At 38.1% G+C, this 26,492-nt stretch overlaps 1 protein-coding gene across 7 annotated transcripts in view; it reads right to left on the reverse strand.

The window, feature by feature from the left end:
- Positions 1–2,576: 2,576 nt before the first annotated feature.
- Positions 2,577–26,492, reverse strand: part of TKFC (triokinase and FMN cyclase) — a 97,951-nt gene continuing 74,035 nt past the window's right edge. For 6 of the 7 annotated variants that reach the window (XM_053693544.1, XM_053693543.1, XM_053693541.1 and 3 more), the window contains 6 exons: positions 24,394–24,531; positions 24,226–24,332; positions 15,306–15,409; positions 13,508–13,541; positions 13,281–13,370; positions 2,577–3,191 (listed from right to left, as the gene is read on the reverse strand). In XM_053693544.1, coding sequence (XP_053549519.1) covers positions 3,036–3,191; positions 13,281–13,370; positions 13,508–13,541; positions 15,306–15,409; positions 24,226–24,332; positions 24,394–24,531 — 629 coding nt within the window. In that variant the 3' untranslated portion in view covers positions 2,577–3,035. Of the gene's footprint in view, positions 3,192–5,949; positions 6,049–13,280; positions 13,371–13,507; positions 13,542–15,305; positions 15,410–24,225; positions 24,333–24,393; positions 24,532–26,492 lie in introns of all 7 variants that reach the window. The other variant, XR_008399427.1, reaches the window with a different exon arrangement.

Here is a 26,492-nt window from a genome sequence, read left to right on the forward strand (position 1 = left end):
AAAACGTGTGTCTGATCTGGGAGGGAGAGAGAGAAAAAAAAGTTAAGAAGTGGAAGTAACAGGGTTACAGTGCTGATCACAGAGAGGACAGTGGGTAAAAAAGAGAGATATCCATTTACACACCTGTTACCCAGACTATTTCTTAAAAACACTTGAGGACAGTCGATAACGTCCTCTGAGTTAAATTAACTAGGAGTTGGGTTCTTTCATGTATTCATGCAGTTCTATTTTATCCTCTCAAAGATAATGGAATCTCTATAATTGTAGGTACCACAACACCTATTTTTCCCAATCTGACTTTGTCAGTAATATGGCAGACCTCTAAAATCTAGATATAAGGTTTAATACTTTGTAACATGATAAACAAAAGGTTTTTTAGGATTTATCTCACAGTTTTGGTAGGCCATGAAACAGCAAAATAAATGGGATATGCTGTATCGGTGCTACAATTTCTCCATTTATGACCAGACGTCTTCTATTTTCTCACAACCCCACCAGTTATGCAAAAAGGAACCAATTGCTACACATTTTCTCCAGCATTCACCATCTGTATGTTTAAACATGTCTTTAAGTTTGTAAGGTATATAATACCATCTGACTAAGAGCCTATTATTTATTTCCTATACTAAATATGAAATTAATGACCTCTTGAAAAATTCCGGCCTTACCTGGAATAAATGCGTAGAGGATTTCTGAATGGTCAAGACGATCTCTCTACCCACATATTCGGTTTGAACTCAGGAGCTGCGGTTCCCTTTGGATCTGAAAAGTTACAGCTCGACTTCACATTCCCAATACTGACATCCTACGTAATGAGGATCTGGGTGAGGAAGACTGACCACAGTGATATGCTTTTTAATACTACACTTGTGTTTTTATTGTGCACATTTTTACTTTACCATTAAATACTACACTCAGAGCTCCTGCACTGGCGTGCGTTTGTTTGTCTGTTTTCCAGTCCATCTCTATAAGAAGGATAGAGGAGATTTATACCTGCGGCATCAGCTCGAGTGGTATATTTTCCACTACTCCCAGTGGATATTATTTTCAGTGAAGATTTTACTTATTGGAACATCTGTTTTATTAGCAATTTTGCTATTTTTATTGCACAATTTCACATTGCACATATAAATTGAAAGCGCTGGTAATATTTTCTGTTTTTTTGTATAATACCATGTGGCTAAGAGCTTATTTATTTCCTGTACTAAATCTGAAATTAATGCCATTTTGTGATTTAATAAGATTTTTTCCAGTCTTTAGTGGAGAGAGGAGTACCAAGTTCCATTTGCCTATATAAGTAGGGAACATATCTCCTGGTGGCATACTCACAAGCTAATAAAGTAGTGAGATCTGGTGCCTTGGAAGTGGCTGCATAAGACACATTTTCTCATAATCTGTAAGTGAGAACCAGGAAAGATTAGAGTCCATCTCCTTGATTTCATTGTAAGGTCTAAGTCTTTCCCTGATATTATGAAATTATATGTGCCTTATATGAAAGCTGTTTAGACTGGAGAGGCCAACTTTACATGTTGGTAAGTCTGGATTGTTCTTAAATGAGTATAATGGAAAGCAATTTGTGGATATGTGTGTGAAAACCTGGGTGATTGTCACATTGTGAATACGTTTCAACTAGAAGTGGGTGTGCTTGAATCTTGTCTGTTCTAGCCCTTGGGGTGATCTAACTTAGGATTCCTGCAGTTCCCTGCTCCAATATTAAATCTGTTAACGTTAACCTGTTACTTGCCATTCAAAGAAGAGTATTTATTTATATCTTCGGGTCTGTGACGTTCCTGTAACAGAGATATATATACAGTATATAGTTTTGCATATTTGCTTTATGGTTAATCATAATTTTATTTCTTTTGTTTCAGGTTCCGTTATGAAGAAGAAACAAAATTAAGGCATTGCTGTTGTGTTTAGTTTTGTTTTGAGGGACAGTAAAGTCAAAATTAAATATACATATTTCAGACAGAGCTTGCCATTTTAAACAACTTGCTAATTTACTACTACCGATATTCTACCGATATTAGCTAATTTGCTTTCTTTTCTTGGTATCCTTTGTTGAAAAGTAAAACTAGGTAGGCTTGCTACAGTTTAGGAGTGTGGCAGGAGTGTGACATTCTATGGCAGGAGTGTGTGCAACAATGTTTATAGCAATGTTACACGTAGCTGCAAACAGTACTGCCAGATTGCTAGACACTTGTATGACCCTGAGGTCACCTAGGATTACTCTTTAACCAAATTTTATTACTTATATTTACTTTGTTTTGTGCAGTATAATATTTCTTGCATATTTTTTTATTTCTAAATTAACCGTCTACAGATAAAGGTCAATAATATGTACCCTTATTTTCAAAAAAGTTTAAACAAAGCTGGTTTACGCCCAATAAGTTCCAGATATGTGGGTTAAAGAGATATTTTAGTACTATGTGCTTGTGCGTAAAATTAAAGCATGGCATTTTTCTATTAGAATGTAACTTTAAGGGCTTTTTTGTGTGCCCCTTAGACCAATCTTGAGATATTAATAACTTTGGATAACTTTTGTAAGGATTTCCAAACAGCTGGAACATACACGATCATGGGATCACTATTGTTTTTATGAAGAACCAATTCACCATTTTCCCAACTTTACACACATTATTATCTCCATACAGAGCAATTGACATATTTTATGGACATCTATTTAGGAATATAACAAACATGAGGGGATGGAATGTGCCAGGGTTAGTTTTTCATCATAAATCCCTTGGATTTTATAAGACTTTTTCAGCTGCAACATAATCTTAGCCCATGTTGTGAGGGTGATGGAACATGTTGTAAGGTGTTAATAGTTCTGTATATCAGCAAGCTGGAGAGTATATCTGGATACTGCAGAGAAAACAATTAGCTTAGCTGGTAAATGATGTATGTGCCGTCTTACAGGGAAACTAACATCTCACAGAGGGTTACTGGGAGCAGCAGAGAAGCTGTAAGGGGTTGCTGCATTCTGGGTATGTAGAACTTGAAATTAAGATGTGCTGTTTCAAGCTTTGCCCTCACTTTCCACTGAGTGCCTCCCACACAGCTCTTAGGATGGCAGCAACTGCTTTGGCACCAGGATCTGGCTGACTTAGAGCAGAAGATCCAATGTAACTGGCCCTCCCAGCTCCTGCAGTCATGTGCCGCGTGTCCTCTGCAGCCTCCGAAGCACTCTACAAGAGAGAGGGCAACATGTAGCAGAATATATATATATATATATATATATATATATACACACACTGTGTAAAAATATGACCAAATATTTATACACTAATAGTGAACACACTGCAATGTATAATGATGTGAGTATCTATACACTCATAGTGAACATGCACTGTATAAAGTTGTATCTATACACTAATAGTGAAGACACTACACTGTATAATGATATATCTATATACTAATAGTGAACACACTGCACTGTATAATGTTGTATCTATAAACTAATGGTAAACACACTGCACTGTATAATGTATCTATACACTAATAGTGAACACACTGCACTGTATAATGTTGTATCTATAAACTAATAGTAAACACACTGCACTGTATAATGTATCTATACACTAATAGTGAACACACTGCACTGTATAATGTATCTATACAGTAATAGTGAACATACTGCACTGTATAATGATATATCTATACAGTAATAGTGAACATGCTGCACTGTATAATGATATATCTATACACTAATAGTGAACACACTGCACTGTATAATGATATATCTATACACTAATAGTGAACACACTGCACTGTATAATGATATATCCATACACTAATAGTGAACATGCTGCACTGTTTAATGATATATCTATACACTAATAGTGAACATGCTGCACTGTATAATGATATATATATATACACTAATAGTGAGCACACTGCACTGTATGATATATCTATACACTAATAGTGAACATGCTGCACTGTATAATGATATATCTATACACTAATAGTGAACATGCTGCACTGTATAATGATATATCTATACACTAATAGTGAACATGCTGCACTGTATAATGATATATCTATACACTAATAGTGAGCACACTGCACTGTATAATGATATATCTATACACTAATAGTGAACATGCTGCACTGTATAATGATATATCTATACACTAATAGTGAACATGCTGCACTGTATAATGATATATCTATACACTAATAGTGAACACACTGCACTGTATAATTCCTTAAGGAACGGGCATTTCAGACTAAAACTTCCCCAAAAGAGCAGAGCATTTTTAAAATTTTTGCCATCACTCCATTTAAACAGAAATAGAGCCTTGTGTTTTTTTATTTACCTATCAAAATAATATATACTTTTTTAGTAGACAACCCAAAGTATTGATCTAGGCCCATTTGGCATATTGCATGCCACAATTTCACCGCCAAATGCGATTAAATAAATAAAAAAAAAAAACGTTAACTTTTTCACAAACTTTAGGTTTCTCACTAAAATTATTTACAAACCAGAGTTTCCAGAAATAGCAGACATATATGGCTTTGCCATTGCTTTTTGGTAATTAGAAGGCCGCTAATTGCAGCTGCTTACCGCACTTTCAGTATTCCCAGCAGTTAAGGGGTTAAATAGGTAGCTTGTAAAATTAATTTTAGTTTAAGTGTAGAGATCAGCCTCCCACCTGACACTTCTTACCCCCTGATCCCTCCCTAATCCCTCGTAAACAACTCTCTTCCCTCCCCCACCCCCCAATGGTCACCCCCATCTTAAGAACTGGCAGACAGTCTGCCAGTATGCAGTTTTACACTTTTTTAAAAAAAATTGTATTATTATTATTGTCCTTAGTGTAGGATTACCACCTTACCTTCTCACCTCCCTGATCCCTCCCAAAAAGCTTTCTAACGCTCCCCCCTCTAACTAATTACCACCATCTCAGGTACTGTCAGCTGTCTGCCAGTACCCAGTTTTCCAAAATTTGGCAATTTTATGTAATAAAAAAAACAGACATTTTTTCTGTAATGTAGATGCCCCCCACCTCACGTACTCCCCTCCCAGATTGCTTTCCCACCCTCTAATCCCACCTCCACAGTTTGATCCAGGACACCCCAGTCTCCCTCCTTCCCCCTCCCTCTTGCTCTGAGAGTTTTTTTCCTGTAGCGTAGCAGTCCCACCCGTTCCCGCCCACCTCCCACCACCCTCCAGTGATGGACCGCCCACCCGCCTCCCTCCTTACCCTCCCACGCCACCGTTCCCGCTGGCTCTCAGTAATGTGAGTCAGTGCATGCTGGAACCAGGAGGAGTGATTAGTATGGTCTGTGGTGCACCAGGCAGAGGTGCAGAATCAGACCAAATGCTCCCCTATTAGACTACCAGGGAGGGAATAATTTTGTTTTTATTCATATATCTGAAAGCCAATATATATATATATATATACATATAAGCAAAAAGTAAACTTCCAGCACAAACTAAGACAGCTTCCTAAGCGCTGGAATCTGGATAAATCAACGGTGACTGTCCCTGATGCCCCCGCCCACAGAGTCCTTCTCATGTTATGCTGGATATTTTCTTACTTTCTTAGCACGCAAGTTTGCAACCTTTTTCCTACATTTAGGCCTAAGCTTTTATCATAGCGTGTGCCTTTCCCTTTCACACAGAGCGCTCCCAAGTCTAGCGGCCATCTCTAAATAAGCTTACCAGCTATAAGCTTCCTGAGCCCTGGATCAGTAATTTTCCAGCGGGCTGTATGACCTAAGACGGCTTCCTAAGCGTGCTGGATAAATCCCTGATGCCCCCTCCTACATAGCCCTTCCCAAATCACGGCCACACTCTTACAGGACAGGTGTAAGAAGAATGGAGGGCAGAACCGATCTGACATGCTGCAGCAGATAAAGTGTTAGTGTATACAAGCTATCTATGTGCATAAGTTAGTTAACCTGGTATTGAGGCCGGGGTGAAAGACTACATACCTTACAGCAAGCACAACTGTCCCACGTCTTCCCGCATGGCTTCCTCTTTCTCACTCGGCACACATGTGCTGCAAGCAGCCCAACTTATCTTCTGTTCAACTAATCAATAATGAAAATCATTGACAACGATTTTCATTATCGATTATTATCGACTTAGCCTATTAGTTGTTTCAGCCCTACACTTATAGTGAACACATTGCACTGTATAATGATGCATATATACACTAATAGTGAACATGCTGCCTGTATAATGTTGTATCTATACACTAATAGTGAACATGCTGCACCGTATAATGTTGTATCTATACTACACACTGCACTGTATAATGATGTACCTATACAGTAATAGTGAACACACTGCACTGTATAACGATGTACATCTATACACTAATAGTGAACACACTGCACTGTATAATGATGCATATATACACTAATAGTGAACATACTGCCTATATAATGTATCTATACACTAATAGTGAGCATGCTGCCTGTATAATGTTGTATCTATACACTAATAGTGAACATGCTGCACCCTATAATGTTGTATCTATACTACACACTGCACTGTATAATGATAATAGTGAACACACTGCACTGTATAATGATGTACCTATACAGTAATAGTGAACACACTGCACTGTATAATGTACATCTATACACTAATAGTGAACAAACTGCACTGTAAAATGATGTACCTATACAGTAATAGTAAACAAACTGCACAGTATAACAATGTACATCTATACATTAATAGTGAACACACTGCACTGCATAATGATGTATCTATAAACTAATAGTGAACACACTGCAATGTATTATAATGCTGACTATCTATACACTAATAGTGAACACACTGCACTATATAATATAATGTATATATACACTGATGAGTATGCTGTGCTGTATAATGATGTGAGAATCTATACACTGATGAATATGTTACACTGTATAATGATGTGAGTATCTATAGACTGATGAGTATGTTGTAAAGTATAATATAATGATGCGAGTATATATACACTGATGAGTATGCTGTGCAGTATAATGATGTGAGTATCTATACACTGATGAGTATTTTGTGCTGTATAATGATGTGAGTATCTATACACTGATGAGTATGTTGTGCTGTATAATGATGTGAGTATCTATACACTGATGAGTATGTTACACTGTATAATGATGTGAGAATCTATACACTGATGAGTATGCTGCACTGTATAATGATGTGAGTATCTATACACTGATGAGTATGCTGCACTGTATAATGATGTGAGTATCTATACACTGATGAGTATGCTGTGCTGTATAATGATGTGAGTATCTATACACTGATGAGTATGCTACGCTGTATAATGATGTGAGAATCTATACACTGATGAATATGTTACACTGTATAATGATGTGAGTATCTATAGACTGATGAGTATGTTGTAAAGTATAATATAATGATGCAAGTATCTATACACTGATGAGTATGCTGTGCAGTATAATGATGTGAGTATCTATACACTGATGAGTATGTTGTGCGGTATAATGATGTATCTATACACTGATGAGTATGCTGCACTGTATAATGATGTGAGTATCTATACACTGATGAGTATGTTCTGCTGTATAATGATGTTTCTATACACTGATGAGTATGTTGTGCGGTATAATGATGTATCTATACACTGATGAGTATGCTGCACTGTATAATGATGTGAGTATCTATAAACTGATGAGTATGCTGTGCAGTATAATGATGTTAGTATCTATACACTGATGAGTATGCTGCACTGTATAATGATGTGAGTATCTATACACTGATGAGTATGCAGTGCAGTATAATGATGTGAGTATCAATACACTGATGAGTATGCTGTGCAGTATAATGATGTGAGTATCTTTACACTGATAAGTATGTTGTGCAGTATAATGATGTAACTATATATACACTGATGAGTATAGTGCACTGTATAATGATATATCTATAAACTGATGAGTATACTGCACTGTATAATGATGTGAGTATCTATACACTGATGAGTATGCAGTGCAGTATAATGATGTGAGTATCAATACACTGATGAGTATGCTGCACTGTATAATGATGTGAGTATCTATACACTGATGAGTATGCTGTGCAGTATAATGATGTTAGTATCTATACACTGATGAGTATGCTGCACTGTATAATGATGTGAGTATCTATACACTGATGAGTATGCTGCACAGTATCATGATGTGAGTATCTATACACTGATGAGTATGCTGTGCTATATAAAGATGTGAGTATCTATACACTGATGAATATGCTGCACAGTATAATGATGTGAGTATCTATATACTGATGAGTATTCTGCACAGTATAATGATGTGAGTATTTATACACTGATGAGTATGCTGTGCTGTATAATGATGTGAGTATCTATACACTGATAAGTATGTTGTGCAGTATAATGATGTAACTATATATACACTGATGAGTATAGTGCACTGTATAATGATATATCTATAAACTGATGAGTATACTGCACTGTATAATGATGTGAGTATCTATACACTGATGAGTATGCTGTGCCGTATAATGATGTGAGTATCTATACACTGATGAGTATGTTGTGCTGTATAATGATGTGAGTATCTATACATTGATGAGTATGTTGTGCTGTATATTGATGTATCTATACACTGATGAGTATGCTGCACCGTATAATGATGTGAGTATCTATACACTGATGAGTATGCTGTGCAGTATAATGATGTGAGTATCTATACACTGATGTGTATGTTGTGCTGTATAATGATGTATCTATACACTGATGAGTATGTTGTGCAGTATAATAATGTGAGTATTTATAAACTGATTAGAATACTGCACTGTATAATGATGTGAGTATAGACAGATGAGTATGCTGTGCTGTATAATGTTGTGAGTATCTATACACTGATGAGTATGCTAATTTGTATAATGATGTGAGTATATATACACTGATGAGTATGCTGTGCTGTATAATGATGTGAGTATCTATACACTGATAAGTATGCTACACAGTATTATGATGTGAGTATCTATACACTGATGAGTATGCTGCACAGTATAATGATGTGAGGATCTATACACTGATGAGTATGTTACACAGTATAATGATGTATCTATACACTGATGAGTATGCTGCACTGTATAATGATGCAAGTATCTATACACTGATGAGAATGATGCACAGTATAATAATGTGAGTATCTATATACTGATGAGTATGCTGTGCAGTATAATGATGTGAGTATCTATACACTGATGAGTATGCTGTGCTGTATAATGATGTGAGTATCTATACACTGATGAGTATGCTGTGCTGTATAATGATGTGAGTATCTATACACTGATGAGTATGCTGCGCTGTATAATGATGTGAGTATCTATGCACTGATGAGTATGCTGCGCTGTATGATGATGTGAGTATCTATACACTGATGAGTATGCTGCACAGTATAATGATGTAAGTATATATACACTGAAGAGTATGCTGCACAGTATAATGATGTGAGTATCTATACACTGATGAGTATGCTGTACAGTATAATGATGTGAGTATCTATACACTGATGAATATGCTGCACAGTATAATGATGTAAGTATCTATACACTGATGAGTATGCTGCACAGTATAATGATGTGAGTATCTATATACTGATGAGTATGCTACGCTGTATAATGATGTTAGTATCTATACACTGATGAGTATGCTGCATTGTATAATTATGAGAATATCTATACACTGATGAGTATGCTGCACTGTATAATGATGTGAGTATCTATACACTGATGAGTATGCTGCACTGTATAATGATGCAAGTATCTATACACTGATGAGTATGCTGCACTGTATAATGATGTGAGTATCTATACACTGATGAGTATGCTGCACTGTATAATGATGCAAGTATCTATACACTGATGAGAATGATGCACAGTATAATAATGTGAGTATCTATATACTGATGAGTATGCTGTGCTGTATAATGATGTGAGTATCTATACACTGATGAGTATGCTGCGCTGTATAATGATGTGAGTATCTATACACAGATAAATATGCTGCGCAGTATAATGATGTGAGTACCTATACACTGATGAGTATGCTGCACTGTATAATGATGTGATTATCTATATACTGATGAGTATGCTGCACTGTATAATGATGTGAGTATCTATACACTGATGAGTTTGCTACGCTGTATAATGATGTGGGTATCTATACACTGATGAGTATGCTGTGCTGTATAATGATGTGAGTATCTATACACTGATGACTATGCTGCACAGTAGAATGATGTGAGTATCTATACACTGATGACTATGCTGCACAGTAGAATGATGTGAGTATCTATACACTGATGAGTATGCTGCACTGTATAATGATGTGAGTATCTATACACTGATGAGTATGCTGCACTGTATAATGATGTGAGTATCTATACACTGATGAGTATGCTGTGCTGTATAATGATGCAAGTATCTATACACTGATGAGAATGATGCACAGTATAATAATGTGAGTATCTATATACTGATGAGTATGCTGTGCTGTATAATGATGTGAGTATCTATACACTGATGAGTATGCTGCGCTGTATAATGATGTGAGTATCTATACACAGATAAATATGCTGCGCAGTATAATGATGTGAGTACCTATACACTGATGAGTATGCTGCACTGTATAATGATGTGATTATCTATATACTGATGAGTATGCTGCACTGTATAATGATGTGAGTATCTATACACTGATGAGTTTGCTACGCTGTATAATGATGTGGGTATCTATACACTGATGAGTATGCTGTGCTGTATAATGATGTGAGTATCTATACACTGATGACTATGCTGCACAGTAGAATGATGTGAGTATCTATACACTGATGACTATGCTGCACAGTAGAATGATGTGAGTATCTATACACTGATGAGTATGCTGCACAGTATAATGATGTGATTATCTATACACTAATGAGTATGCTGCACTGTATAATTATGTGAGTATCTATACACTGATGAGTATGCTGCACTGTATAATGATGTGAGTATATATACACTGATGAGTATGCTACGCTGTATAATGATGTGAGTACCTATACACGATGAGTATGCTGCATTGTATATTGATGTGAGTATCTATGCACTGATGAGTATGCTACGCTGTATAATGATGTGAGTATCTATACACTGATGAGTATGCTACGCTGTATAATGCTGTGAGTATCTATACACTGATGAGTATACTGCACTGTATATTGATGTGAGTATCTATACACTGATGAGTATGCTACGCTGTATAATGATGTGAGTATCTATACACTGATGAGTATGCTGCACTGTATAATGATGTGAGTATCTATACACTGATGACTATGCTGCACTGTATAATGATGTGAGTATCTATACACTGATGAGTATGCTGCACTGTATAATGATGTGATTATCTATATACTGATGAGTATGCTGCACTGTATAATGATGTGATTATCTATATACTGATGAGTATGCTGCACTGTATATTGATGTGAGTATCTATACACTGATGAGTTTGCTACGCTGTATAATGATGTGGGTATCTATACACTGATGAGTATGCTGCACTGTATAATGATGTGAGTATCTATACACTGATGAGTATGCTGCACAGTATAATGGCGTGAGTATTTATACACTAATAAGTATGCTGCACAGTATTATGATGTGAGTATCTATACACTGATGACTATGCTGCACAGTATAATGATGTGAGTATCTATACACTGATGAGTATGTTACACAGTATAATGATGTGAGTATCTATACACTGATGAGTATGCTGCACAGTATAATGATGTGATTATCTATACACTGATGAGTATGCTGCACTGTATAATTATGTGAGTATCTATACATTGATGAGTATGCTACGCTGTATAATGATGTGAGTACCTATACACGATGAGTATGCTGCACTGTATATTGATGTGAGTATCTATGCACTGATGAGTATGCTACGCTGTACAATGCTGTGAGTATCTATACACTGATGAGTATGCTGCACAGTATAATGATGTGAGTATCTATACACTGATGAGTATGCTGCACTGTATAATGATGTGAGTATATATACACTGATGAGTATGCTGCACTGTATAATGATGTGAGTATCTATGCACTGATGAGTATGCTGCACTGTATAATGATGTATCTATACAATGATGAGTACACTGCACTGTATAATTATGTGAGTATCTATACACTGATAAGTATACTGCACTGTATATTGATGTGAGTATCTATACACTGATGAGTATACTGCACTGTATATTGATGTGAGTATCTATACACTGATGAGTTTGCTACGCTGTATAATGATGTGAGTATCTATACACTGATGAGTATACTGCACTGTATAATGATGTGAGTATATATACACTGATGAGTATACTCCACTGTATAATGATGTGAGTATCTATGCACTGATGAGTATGCTACGCTGTATAATGATGTGAGTATCTATACACTGATGAGTATGCTACGCTGTATAATGATGTGAGTATCTATACACTGATGAGTATGCTACGCTGTATAATGATGTGAGTATCTATACACTGATGAGTATGCTACGCTGTATAATGATGTGAGTATCTATACACGATGAGTATGCTGCACTGTATAATGATGTGAGTATCTATACACTGATGAGTATGCTACGCTGTATAATGATGTGAGTATCTATACACTGATGAGTATGCTGCACTGTATAATGATGTGAGTATCTATACACTGATGAGTATGCTACGCTGTATAATGATGTGAGTATCTATACACTGATGAGTATGCTACGCTGTATAATGATGTGAGTATCTATACACTGATGAGTATGCTACGCTGTATAATGATGTGAGTATCTATACACGATGAGTATGCTGCACTGTATAATGATGTGAGTATCTATAAACTGATGAGTATGCTACGCTGTATAATGATGTGAGTATCTATACACTGATGAGTATGCTGCACTGTATAATGATGTGAGTATCTATGCACTGATGAGTATGCTACGCTGTATAATGATGTGAGTATCTATACACTGATGAGTATGCTACGCTGTATAATGATGTGAGTATCTATACACTGATGAGTGTAATTACCACATGGACACAGGCCTATGTATAGACTGGCTGCTCAGGCCCCCCAACACTTGAGCCCTGATGCCACTGCACCTGCTGCACCAATGGCAGTTCTGCCCCTGCATGTAACATCCACACAACATCTAGAGTAATAGTGATTCACACTGCCCTCTGTATATGGCAGAGAATGTTACCTGAACAGCTGAGCGTAGAATCTCCAGCGCATCACCTTGTGCAGAGCTTAGAGACTGAAGACCATGTCCTGCAGCACACAGCGCATCCAGCTGGAAAACACAAGTATCTTCATTCAATACAACTTATCATAATAACTTATGATGCCTCCAAATTACCACATAGTGTACTGGATATGTTGAGAGGTATGGTAATGTTTTATATCACAAATTATCTTTATAGTACTCACCATTGTCCGGTCTCCAGGCTCTGCTCCACCATACCTAGAGAGAAACAGTTCATATCCACCCTTAGTTTCACACATTGATTAACGGTAAAATACGGTTGGCTGCACCCTGTTAACTATTGCCATGGTACAATATGGTTGGCTGTACCCTGTTACACTATAGCCACGGTACAATAAGGTTGGCTGCACCCTGTTAACTATAGCCACGGTACAATACGGTTGGCTGCACCCTGTTAACTATTGCCACGGTACAATACGGTTGGCTGCACCTTGTAACACTATAGCCACGGTACAATACGGTTAGCTGCATGCTGATACACTATAGCCATGGTACAATACGATTGGCTGCACGCTGATACACTATAGCCATGGTACAATACGGTTGGCTGCACGCTGATACACTATAGCCATGGTACAATACGGTTGGCTGCATTCTGATACACTATAGCCAATAGCCATGGTACAATACAATTGGCTGCACGCTGATACACTAACCACGGTACAATACGGTTGGCTGCACACTGATACACTATAGTCATGGTACAATACGGTTGGCAGCACGCTGATACACTATAGTCATGGTACAATACGGTTGGCAGCACGCTGATACACTATAGCCATGGTACAATACGGTTGGCTGCATTCTGATACACTATAGCCATGGTACAATACGGTTGGCAGCACGCTGATACACTATAGCCATGGTACAATACGGTTGGCTGCACACTGATACACTATAGCCACGGTACAATACGGTTGGCTGCATTCTGATACACTATAGCCATAGTACAATACGGTTGGCTGCACTCTGATACACTATAGCCACGGTATAATACGGCTGGCTGCCCGCTGATACACTATAGCCACGGTACAATACGGTTGGCTGCACACTGATACACTATAGTCATGGTACAATACGGTTGGCTGCACTCTGATACACTATAGCCACGGTACAATACGGTTGGCAGCATTCTGATACACTATAGCCATGGTACAATACGGTTGGCAGCACGCTGATACACTATAGCCATAGTACAATACGGTTGGCTGCATTCTGATACACTATAGCCATGGTACAATACGGTTGGCAGCACGCTGATACACTATAGCCACGGTACAATACGGTTGGCAGCACGCTGATACACTATAGCCATAGTACAATACGGTTGGCTGCATTCTGATACACTATAGCCATAGTACAATACGGTTGGCTGCATTCTGATACACTATAGCCATAGTACAATACGGTTGGCTGCATTCTGATACACTGTAGCTATGGTTAGATATTAGGGGCAGTGCACTTCTTTTACAGAAAAGCTATGACTGTGAGATTAATGGAGAAGTTTACTACAAACTAAAATGACTGCAAAATCACAAAAGATTTTCTTTAGATTAATCCAAATAGTGCAATTATAATTTTTTTTATTAATCTTAGCAATGTAAAAGTCTCCCTATTCAGTTAAATAATAATAATTTGTATAATTACATGCAATCGTGATATGCTAATAAATAATGTGGCACCTTTTTGTCTTATTCAGTATAGCAAAAAGCTAATCTTACCCATCGTTTTAACTAGCGCCATCTATTGGTTATAATTGGCTTTTTTTTTTGTAAATTAGCAATATGACTGCACTAGGTAAAATGGATAAAGTGCTGTTTGCTATTGTAACCAATAGATGGCGTTTCTGTATTGTGAATACAACCAATAGATGGTGCATATTGTATTACTGTGTTATGATTGCAAGAAATCATGGTGTGAATTTTTCGTATTTGCAGCACAGTTATCGCTGGTCAACTGTACCTTTGCATGGCTTCTATCCCAGCATCCATTGCATCTGCCCAGGCATGGGGCACATTTTCTTTTTGCAGGGGCTGTGCAGCTGCCGTCAGAAAAAGACTATAGAGCTAAAGGACAAATAAGAGAATAGCAAATGAATACAAATCCAGCACTTATGTGCTTACAATCTGAGAAAAATGCTGCAGAGGGACAGAGGAGAATGTGGAAATAATGTCAAGAGATCCAAAATAAAAGTTTTGTTATTATGTGATGTTTCCCTGCCCACAAATACAGCTGTAGGAATTGTCCTCATCAGCCAATAAGCAATCTGTCCATAGACGAGTTATGCACACGCATGCATTTCCAGCTAGTTTCTTAATCAATTCAAACAGCCAAATGTAACCTTTATTATACAGCAAAATATGTTTTCTAACTTGCTTAAATAATGATCATAATTAGAATTTAATGTCCCTTTAAATAATTAGACTAATTTAACTATTTCAAATATATTAATCAGCAATTAAGCATATTGTGTTGTATGAAAAAGTACTAAGAAGCAAAGAAACGATAATGCACAGCTGAAACTGAAGCATTCTTGTACTGGCTACAGCTGTATTGTCTGAAAGGGACGCACCTCTACATGCAGAACAAAGGAAAACACACAGTTAATTCATCACAAGAACATCCATTCTATCAGAAAACTGTGATAAACCTTAATGTACTCTCCTTTATATAAAACAAAACACTTTTCGCCTAGATTACGAGTTTTGCGGTAAGGTGAAAAAGCAGCGTTAACAGGTCCTAATGCTGCTTTTTTATGCCCGCTGGCATTATGAGTCTTGCAGGTTTAGGGGCACCGCACACATTTTTGGCCTTACCGCAAACCGACTTACGTAAAGTTTGTAAACCATTTTTTCTATTGGACTTCCATAGCGCCAGTATTAGGAGTTTGTCATGGGAGGCCAAAAAGTGAGCGGTACACCCTCTACCGTCAAGATTCCTAACGCATTTTAAAGTCAGTAGTTATGAGTTTTACACTACAACGCTGTAGCATAAAACTCATAACTAAAGTGCTAAAAAACATAATTTATGTAAGAACTTACCTGATAAATTCATTTCTTTCATATTAGCAAGAGTCCATGAGCTAGTGACGTATGGGATATACATTCCTACCAGGAGGGGCAAAGTTTCCCAAACCTCAAAATGCCTATAAATACACCCCTCACCACACCCACAAATCAGTTTAACGAATAGCCAAGAAGTGGGGTGATAAAAAAAAAAGTGCGAAAGCATATAAAATAAGGAATTGGAATAGTTGTGCTTTATACAAAAAAATCATAACCACCAAAAAGGGTGGGCCTCATGGACTCTTGCTAATATGAAAGAAATGAATTTATCAGGTAAGTTCTTACATAAATTATGTTTTCTTTCATGTAATTAGCAAGAGTCCATGAGCTAGTGACGTATGGGATAATGACTACCCAAGATGTGGATCTTTCCACGCAAGAGTCACTAGAGAGGGAGGGATAAAATAAAGACAGCCAATTCCTGCTGAAAATAATCCACACCCAAAATAACGTTTAATGAAAACATAAGCAGAAGATTCAAACTGAAACCGTTGCCTGAAGTACTTTTCTACCAAAAACTGCTTCAGAAGAAGAAAACACATCAAAATGGTAGAATTTAGTAAAAGTATGCAAAGAGGACCAAGTTGCTGCTTTGCAAATCTGATCAACCGAAGCCTCATTCCTAAACGCCCAGGAAGTAGAAACTGACCTAGTAGAATGAGCTGTAATCCTTTGAGGCAGAGTTTTACCCGACTCGACATAAGCATGGTGAATTAAGGATTTCAACCAAGATGCCAAAGAAATGGCAGAAGCTTTCTGACCTTTTCTAGAACCGGAAAAGATGACAAATAGACTAGAAGTCTTTCGGAAAGACTTAGTAGTCTCAACATAATATTTCAAAGCTCTAACAACATCCAAAGAATGCAACGATTTCTCCTTAGAATTCTTAGGATTAGGATATAATGAAGGAACCACAATTTCTCTACTAATGTTGTTGGAATTCACAACCTTAGGTAAAAATTCAAAAGAAGTTCGCAACACCACCTTATCCTGATGAAAAATCAGAAAAGGAGACTCACAAGAAAGAGCAGATAATTCAGAAACTCTTCTGGCAGAAGAGATGGCCAAAAGGAACAAAACTTTCCAAGAAAGTAATTTAATGTCCAATGAATGCATGGGTTCAAAAGGAGGAGCTTGAAGAGCCCTCAGAACCAAATTCAAACTCCAAGGAGGAGAAATAGACTTAATGACAGGTTTTATACGAACCAAAGCTTGTACAAAACAATGAATATCAGGAAGATTAGCAATCTTTCTGTGAAAAAGAACAGAAAGAGCAGAGATTTGTCCTTTCAAGGAACTTGCGGACAAACCTTTATCTAAACCATCCTGAAGAAAATGTAAAATTCTCGGAATTCTAAAAGAATGCCAGGAAAAATGATGAGAAAGACACCAAGAAATATAAGTCTTCCAGACTCTATAATATATCTCTCTAGATACAGATTTACGAGCCTGTAACATAGTATTAATCACAGAGTCAGAGAAACCTCTTTGACCAAGAATCAAGCGTTCAATCTCCATACCTTTAAATTTAAGGATTTGAGATCCTGATGGAAGAAAGGACCTTGCGACAGAAGGTCTGGTCTTAACGGAAGAGTCCACGGCTGGCAAGAGGCCATCCGGACAAGATCCGCATACCAAAACCTGTGAGGCCATGCTGGAGCTACCAGCAGAACAAACGAGCATTCCTTCAGAATCTTGGAAATTACTCTTGGAAGAAGAACTAGAGGCGGAAAGATATAGGCAGGATGATACTTCCAAGGAAGTGATAATGCATCCACTGCCTCCGCCTGAGGATCCCGGGATCTGAACAGATACCTGGGAAGTTTCTTGTTTAGATGAGAAGCCATCAGATCTATTTCTGGGAGTTCCCACATTTGAACAATCTGAAGAAATACCTCTGGGTGAAGAGACCATTCGCCCGGATGCAACGTTTGGCGACTGAGATAATCCGCTTCCCAATTGTCTATGCCTGGGATATGAACCGCAGAGATTAGACAGGAGCTGGATTCCGCCCAAACCAGAATTCGAGATACTTCTTTCATAGCCAGAGGACTGTGAGTCCCTCCTTGATGATTGATGTATGCCACAGTTGTGACATTGTCTGTCTGAAAACAAATGAACGACTCTCTCTTCAGAAGAGGCCAAGACTGAAGAGCTCTGAAAATTGCACGGAGTTCCAAAATATTGATCGGTAATCTCACCTCCTGAGATTCCCAAACCCCTTGTGCCGTCAGAGACCCCCACACAGCTCCCCAACCTGTAAGACTTGCATCTGTAGAGATTATAGTCCAGGTCGGAAGAACAAAAGAAGCCCCCTGAATTAAACGATGGTGATCTGTCCACCACGTCAGAGAATGTCGGACAATCGGTTTTAAAGATATTAATTGAGATATCTTTGTGTAATCCCTGCACCATTGGTTCAGCATACAGAGCTGAAGAGGTCGCATGTGAAAACGAGCAAAGGGGATCGCGTCCGATGCAGCAGTCATAAGACCTAGAATTTCCATGCCTAAGGCTACCGAAGGGAATGATTGTGACTGAAGGTTTCGACAAGCTGAAATCAATTTTAGACGTCTCTTGTCTGTCAAAGATAAGAGTCATGGACACTGAATCTATCTGGAAACCTAAAAAGGTTACCCTTGTCTGAGGAATCAATGAACTTTTTAGTGAATTGATCGTCCAACCATGATCTTGAAGAAACAACACAAGTCGATTCGTATGAGATTCTGCTAAATGTGAAGACTGAGCAAGTACCAAGATATCGTCCAAATAAGGAAATACCACAATACCCTGTTCTCTGATTACAGACAGAAGGGCACCGAGAACCTTTGTAAAAATTCTTGGAGCTGTAGCTAGGCCAAACGGCAGAGCCACAAACTGGTAATGCTTGTCCAGGAAAGAGAATCTCAGGAACTGATAGTGAGCTGGATGAATCGGAATATGCAGATATGCATCCTGTAAATCTATTGTAGACATATAATGCCCTTGCTGAACAAAAGGCAAGATAGTCCTTACAGTTACCATTTTGAATGTTGGTATCCTTACATAACGATTCAATATTTTTAGATCCAGAACTGGTCTGAAGGAATTCTCCTTCTTGGGTACAATGAAGAGATTCGAATAAAACCCCAGCCGCTGTTCCAAAACTGGAACTGGCATAATTACTCCAGCCAACTCTAGATCTGAAACACATTTCAGAAATGCTTGAGCTTTCACTGGGTTTACTGGGACACGAGAAAGAAAAAATCTCTTTGCAGGAGGTCTTATCTTGAAACCATTTCTGTACCCTTCTGAAACAATGTTCTGAATCCAAAGATTGTGAACAGAATTGATCCAAATTTCTTTGAAAAAACGTAATCTGCCCCCTACCAGCTGAGCTGGAATGAGGGCCGCCCCTTCATGTGGACTTAGAAGCTGGCTTTGCTTTTCTAGAAGGCTTGGATTTATTCCAGACTGGAGATGGTTTCCAAACTGAAACTGCTCCTAAGGATGAAGGATCAGGCTTTTGTTCTTTGTTGAAACGAAAGGAACGAAAACGATTATTAGCCCTGTTTTTACCTTTAGATTTTTTATCCTGTGGTAAAAAAGTTCCTTTCCCACCAGTAACAGTTGAGATAATAGAATCCAACTGAGAACCAAATAATTTATTACCCTGGAAAGAAAGGGAAAGTAGAGTCGATTTAGAAGACATATCAGCATTCCAAGTTTTAAGCCATAAAGCTCTTCTAGCTAAAATAGCTAGAGACATAAACCTGACATCAACTCTGATAATATAAAAAATGGCATCACAGATAAAATGATTAGCATGTTGAAGAAGAATAATAATATTATGAGAATCATGATCTGTTACTTGTTGCGCTAAAGTTTCCAACCAAAAAGCTGAAGCTGCAGCAACATCAGCCAATGATATAGCAGGTCTAAGAAGATTACCTGAACACAGATAAGCTTTTCTTAGAAAGGATTCAATTTTCCTATCTAAAGGATCCTTAAAGGAAGTACCATCTGCCGTAGGAATAGTAGTACGTTTAGCAAGGGTAGAATAGCCCCATCAACTTTAGGGATTTTGTCCCAAAACTCTAATCTGTCGGACGGTACAGGATATAATTGCTTAAAACGTTTAGAAGGAGTAAATGAATTACCCAAATTATTCCATTCTCTGGAAATTACTTCAGAAATAGCACCAGGAACAGGAAAAACTTCTGGAATAACCACAGGAGATCTAAAGACCTTGTCTAAACGTTTAGATTTAGTATCAAGAGGACCAGAATCCTCAATTTCTAATGCAATTAGGACTTCTTTAAGTAAAGAACGGATAAATTCCATTTTAAATAAATATGACGATTTATCAGCATCAACCTCTGAGACAGAATCCTCTGTATCAGAAGAATCATTAGAATCAGAATGATGATGTTCATTTAAAAATTCATCTGTATAAAGAGAAGTTTTAAAAGACTTTTTATGTTTACCAGAAGGAGGAATAACAGACATAGCCTTCTTAATGGATTCAGAAACAAAATCTCTTATGTTATCAGGAACACTCTGAACATTAGATGTTGATGGAACTGCAACAGGTAATGGTACTTTACTAAAGGAAATATTTTCTGCATTAACAAGTTTGTCATGACATTTAATACAAACAACAGCTGGAGGAACAACTACCAAAAGTTTACAGCAGATACACTTAGCTTTGGTAGTTCCAGCAGCAGGCAGCGATTTTCCAGTAGTATCTTCTGACTCAGTTGCAACGTGGGACATCTTGCAATATGTAATAGAAAAAACAACATATAAAGCAAAATTGATCAAATTCCTTAAATGACAGTTCCAGGAATGGGAAAAAATACCAGTGAACAAGCTTCTAGCAACCAGAAGCAACAAATAATGAGACTTAAATAAAGTGGAGACAAAATTGACGCCCACATTATTTGGCGCCTAAATGCTATTAGCGACAAAAATGACGCCACATCCGGAACGCCGACATTTTTGGCGCGAAAAACGTCAAAAAATTTTCGCGCCAAGAATGACGCAATAAAATGAAGCATTTTCAGCCCCCGCGAGCCTAACAGCCCACAGGGAAAAAGTCAAATTTTAAGGTAAGATAAAAATGATATATTCAAATGCATTATCCCAAATATGAAACTGACTGTCTGAAATAAGGAAATGTTGAACATCCTGAGTCAAGGCAAATAAATGTTTGAATACATATATTTAGAACTTTATAAAAAAGTGCCCAACCATAGCTTTAGAGTGTCACAGAAAATAAGACTTACTTACCCCAGGACACTCATCTACATGTTGTAGAAAGCCAAACCAGTACCGAAACGAAAATCAGCAGAGGTAATGGTATAAATATAAGAGTATATCGTCGATCTGAAAAGGAAGGTAAGAGATGAATCTCTACGACCGATAACAGAGAACCCATGAAATAGACCCCGTAGAAGGAGATCATTGAATTCAATCAGGCAATACTCTCCTCACATCCCTCTGACATTCACTGCACGCTGAGAGGAAAACCGGGCTCCAACCTGCTGCGGAGCGCATATCAACGTAGAATCTAGCACAAACTTACTTCACCACCTCCATAGGAGGCAAAGTTTGTAAAACTGATTTGTGGGTGTGGTGAGGGGTGTATTTATAGGCATTTTGAGGTTTGGGAAACTTTGCCCCTCCTGGTAGGAATGTATATCCCATACGTCACTAGCTCATGGACTCTTGCTAATTACATGAAAGAAAGTACACTAACATCCATAAACTACCTATTAACCTCTAAACCGAGGCCCTCCCGTATCGCAAACACTATAATAAAATTATTAACCCCTAATCTGCCGCTATAATAAACATATTAACCCCTAAACTGTCGCACTCCCGCATCACAAAGACTAGTTAAATAGTATTAACCTCTAATCTGCCGTCCCTAACATCGCCACCACCTACATTATACTTATTAACCCCTAATCTTCCGCTCTGGACATCGCCGCAACCTACATTATATTTATTAACCCCTAATCTGCTGCCCCCAACATCGTCGCCACCCACCTATATTTATTAACCCCTAATCTGCCGTCCCCAACGTCGCCGCCACTATTCTAAATTTATTAACCCTTTAAATCTAAGTCTAACCCTAACACCCCCTAATTTAAATATAATTTAAATAAATCTAAATAAAATTACTATCATTAACTAAATTATTCCTATTTAAAACTAAATACTTACCTATAAAATAAACCCTAAACTAGCTACAATATAATTAATAGTTACATTGTATCTAGTTTAGGGTTTATTTTTATTTTACAGGCAAGTTTGTATTTATTTTAACTAGGTAGAATAGTTATTAAATAGTTATTAACTATTTAATAACTACTTAGCTAAAATAAATACAAATGTAAAATAACCTGTAAAATAAAACCTAACCTATGTTACAATAACACTACAATACAATTAAATCTATTCCCTACATTAAATACAATTAAATAAATTAAATTAGCTAAATCATGGAGAAAAAAAACACACTAAATTACAGAAAATAAAAAACAAATTACAAGATCTTTAAAATAATTACACCTAATCTAATAGCCCTATCAAACACCCCCCCAACAGGGCTATTAGATTAGGTGTAATTAGTTTAAAGATCTTGTAATTTGTTTTTTATTTTCTGTAATTTAGTGTGTTTTTTTTCTCCATGATTTAGCTAATTTAATTTATTTAATTGTATTTAATGTAGGGAATTTATTTAATTGTAGTGTAGTGTTAGGTGTATGTGTAACTTAGGTTAGGTTTTATTTTACAGGTAAATTTGTATTTATTTTAGCTAGGTAGTTAGTAAATAGTTAATAACTATTTATTAACTATTCTACCTAGTTAAAATAAATACAAACTTGCCTGTAAAATAAAAATAAACCCTAAGCTAGCTACAATGTAACTATTAGTTATATTGTAGCTAGCTTAGGGTTTATTTTATAGGTAAGTATTTAGTTTTAAATAGGAATTATTTAGTTAATGATAGTAATTTTATTTAGATTTATTTAAATTATATTTAAGTTAAGGGGTGTTAGGGTTAAGGTTAGATTTAGGTTTAGAGGTTAATAAATTTAGAATAGCGGCGGCGACATTGGGGGTGGCAGATTAGGGGTTACTAAATGTAGGTAGGTTGCGGCAACATTGGGGGAGGGAGATTAGGGGTTAATAAATATAATGTAGGTGTCGGCGATGTTGGGGGCAGAAGATCAGAGGTTCATAAGTATAATGTAGGTGGCGGCGATGTCCGGAGCGGCAGATTAGGGATTAATAAATATAATGTAGGGGTCGGCGATGTCGGGGGCAGCAGATTAGGGGTTAATAAGTGTAAGATTAGGGGTGTTTAGACTCTGGGTTCATGTTAGGGTGTTAGGTGTAAACATAAAATGTGTTTCCCCATAGGAATCAATGGGGCTGCGTTACTGAGTTTTACACTGCTTTTTTGCAGGTGTTAGACTTTTTCTCAGCCGGCTCTCCCAATTGATGTCTATAGGGAAATCGTGCACGAGCATGTACAACCAGCTCACCGCTGACTTAAGCAGCACTGGTATTGGAGTGCAGTGTGGAGCACAATTTTGCTCTACGCTCACTCCTTGCCTTTTAACGCCGGGTTTGTAAAAACCTGTAATACCAGCGCTGTAGGAAAGTGAGCGGTGAGAAAAAAATGCTCTTTAGCACCGCACAGCTCATAACGCAAGACTCGTAATCTGTTTAAATGCATATAAGGGCAAGCTAGCTGGATCCACTAGTTCTTGTCTATCATTAAAATCTGTTTCTACAGACCCCTCACTGAGGAAGTTTCTCACCGCCCCTGAGGTTCCTCCCATCTTCTCCAGAAGTACATGTGACAGAGCGGTGAGCAACCTTGCGGGATGTGATGGAATCTGCCCTTCACTCATCCAGTCCTGAATGGCTGCAAAGAGCTAAAGGATCTAACTCCTGCACAGGTTTAGCATGTCCCAGGTAATACATACCACGTGCTGCCCGGGCATGTGTGCTTCCACAGTCACCATCACCAGCTGCACGGTCCAGTTCATTTAGCTCTTCTTGCATTGCCAAGACAGTGCGACAGACATGACTAAGTACATTGCTATAAAGCTGTACAGCTGCAGCTATGACACAAGGAGAAATGTGTATCAAACACATTGTAATGAAATCACAGTTAGAACACACAAAAGAATTCAAGCACCTGACAAAGGAATGTAACACGGCACTCTTATATATTCCTGAAAATAAAATGGTTCTACTAATGAGGGTGGGTATGAGCAGGAGAGGCATCTTAAATGTGGGTACTGTCACGGATACTAGACAGCCAAGGCTGCCCCCCCTCTACTGCCTGCCTGACTCCTTGTCACACCAGATTTGGCCCTTTTATGGCTAGCAGGATCTTGCTGTCTCTTGATATCTATTGTTTTGCCTTGCTGTGCCAGGCCGCAATAGTTGAACCGCTACCCCCTACCACCTCACCCCCTCCTGTTTCTCAGCAGATTTGGGCTCCGGAGAGCAACCAAAATCTCCCAGACCTTTTGTTTCCTTTGTTTGGTGATGAGTACTTTGTCAGAGAAGAGCTGGTCTCTGACCGGAAAAACCTCCTAGGCTGGCCGGGCTCCTGGAACTCCCGGTCGGCCGCCTCACAACGGACACCCGACTAACCCCTCTCAGGCTCGCCGGGCTCCTGGAACTCCCGGTTGGCCACAGAACAGCAGGACACCCGCTAACTTTACCCCTGGTCGCTCCAGCGGCCCTTTGCCCCAGAGTGCTGCTCTTTTGGGGATTGGTAGCCCCTAGGGTAGACAAGAGGTGGGTGGAATTACCGGAGGGGAGCTCCTTTGGGAACCGGTGGTATTGGACACCCCTACCCCCATAACTTCAACGGACTGTATCTCTGGCAGCCCAGGAGGGAATGGTTGTCTGCATTTCATGGACTGGTCAAGGAAGAGATGGGGGTAGAGGACATGTACCGGGCACTGCGGTGGTATGCGGCCAAGGTATACCCGGAGATGAAGACTGATGCTCCTACACAGGGTTTTGGCTACGGCAGCCCTGGATTATTAGGTCAAAAGATAGCAACTGACCTAGACTTTGGGAGTGAAACTGTGATACACCTTTAAGGTGCATCCCGCCCTCAATAAGAACTTCCCTTTAAAAGGGGTTGGGTGCTGAAAATCAGTGCCTGAAAATTTTGTTGCTAACTTGTGAAGCTCATTCTTAAGCTAAGTTCGTGCAGTTATTGAATTCAACTTATTCTATGTTGTTACCTGTTTGAACTAACCTCCTAGGACTTCCACCTTGATCTATTTTTCCTAAACAGTGATTAGGAGTCTGCTGTACTCACCGTTTGTGAGTTTTATCCGGATCTTTCACTACCCGGTATAGGACCGGCTGGATCTACTTTCCTTACCGCGACCGGAAGTCGCACTCACACCGAAGCCTCTGCAAACATCAGGTACGCTACATCGTAGCTCAGCTCCGCTTCTTGTAATTCTTATCTTGCCTCTTTCGTGACAACTTGTGCTGCCTGTCACCATCCTGACTTATAACACCGTTCATGTGTTTACTGACTGCATCATTTGGATGAATGACTTGTATATATTTTAGAGCTGCTTGTTGTGTGAGTGCGTGAAGACTAAAGAGGACATCATTCTGTGATATTGCCACAAATGTTTAAAGTGCTGTATCATTATACTATATAAAGTTTCTAAATTATTCCTTTTGGCAAATCAGTGTAAACCCAGTCTGCTTACATTGATATATTCATTTATATTCATCATATATAAACTGACTCACTATTGGAATTAATCAGGTTTTTACAAGAATTAAACTCCTGTTTGATTTCCTAAAGAGTTACAATTCCAATAATTAACACACTTCTACTTCAAACCATCACATAATTTTCAGGCCTAATAAAGTGTTAATTGGAATTGTAACTTAAAATGACTCCTGAGGAAATAGAAACCCAATTTAACAGCATAGAACAAAAACTTGATTATTTGGCACATGCCTTAACTGAGGTGCAAGCAGAAAATATAGCCATTAAGACTGTACTTAAAGATTACATGGCTGCAAAGAGCAG

Source organism: Bombina bombina, chromosome 10 (assembly GCF_027579735.1).
Source record: "Bombina bombina isolate aBomBom1 chromosome 10, aBomBom1.pri, whole genome shotgun sequence".
In the NCBI taxonomy this organism is placed as follows: Eukaryota; Metazoa; Chordata; class Amphibia; order Anura; family Bombinatoridae; genus Bombina; species Bombina bombina.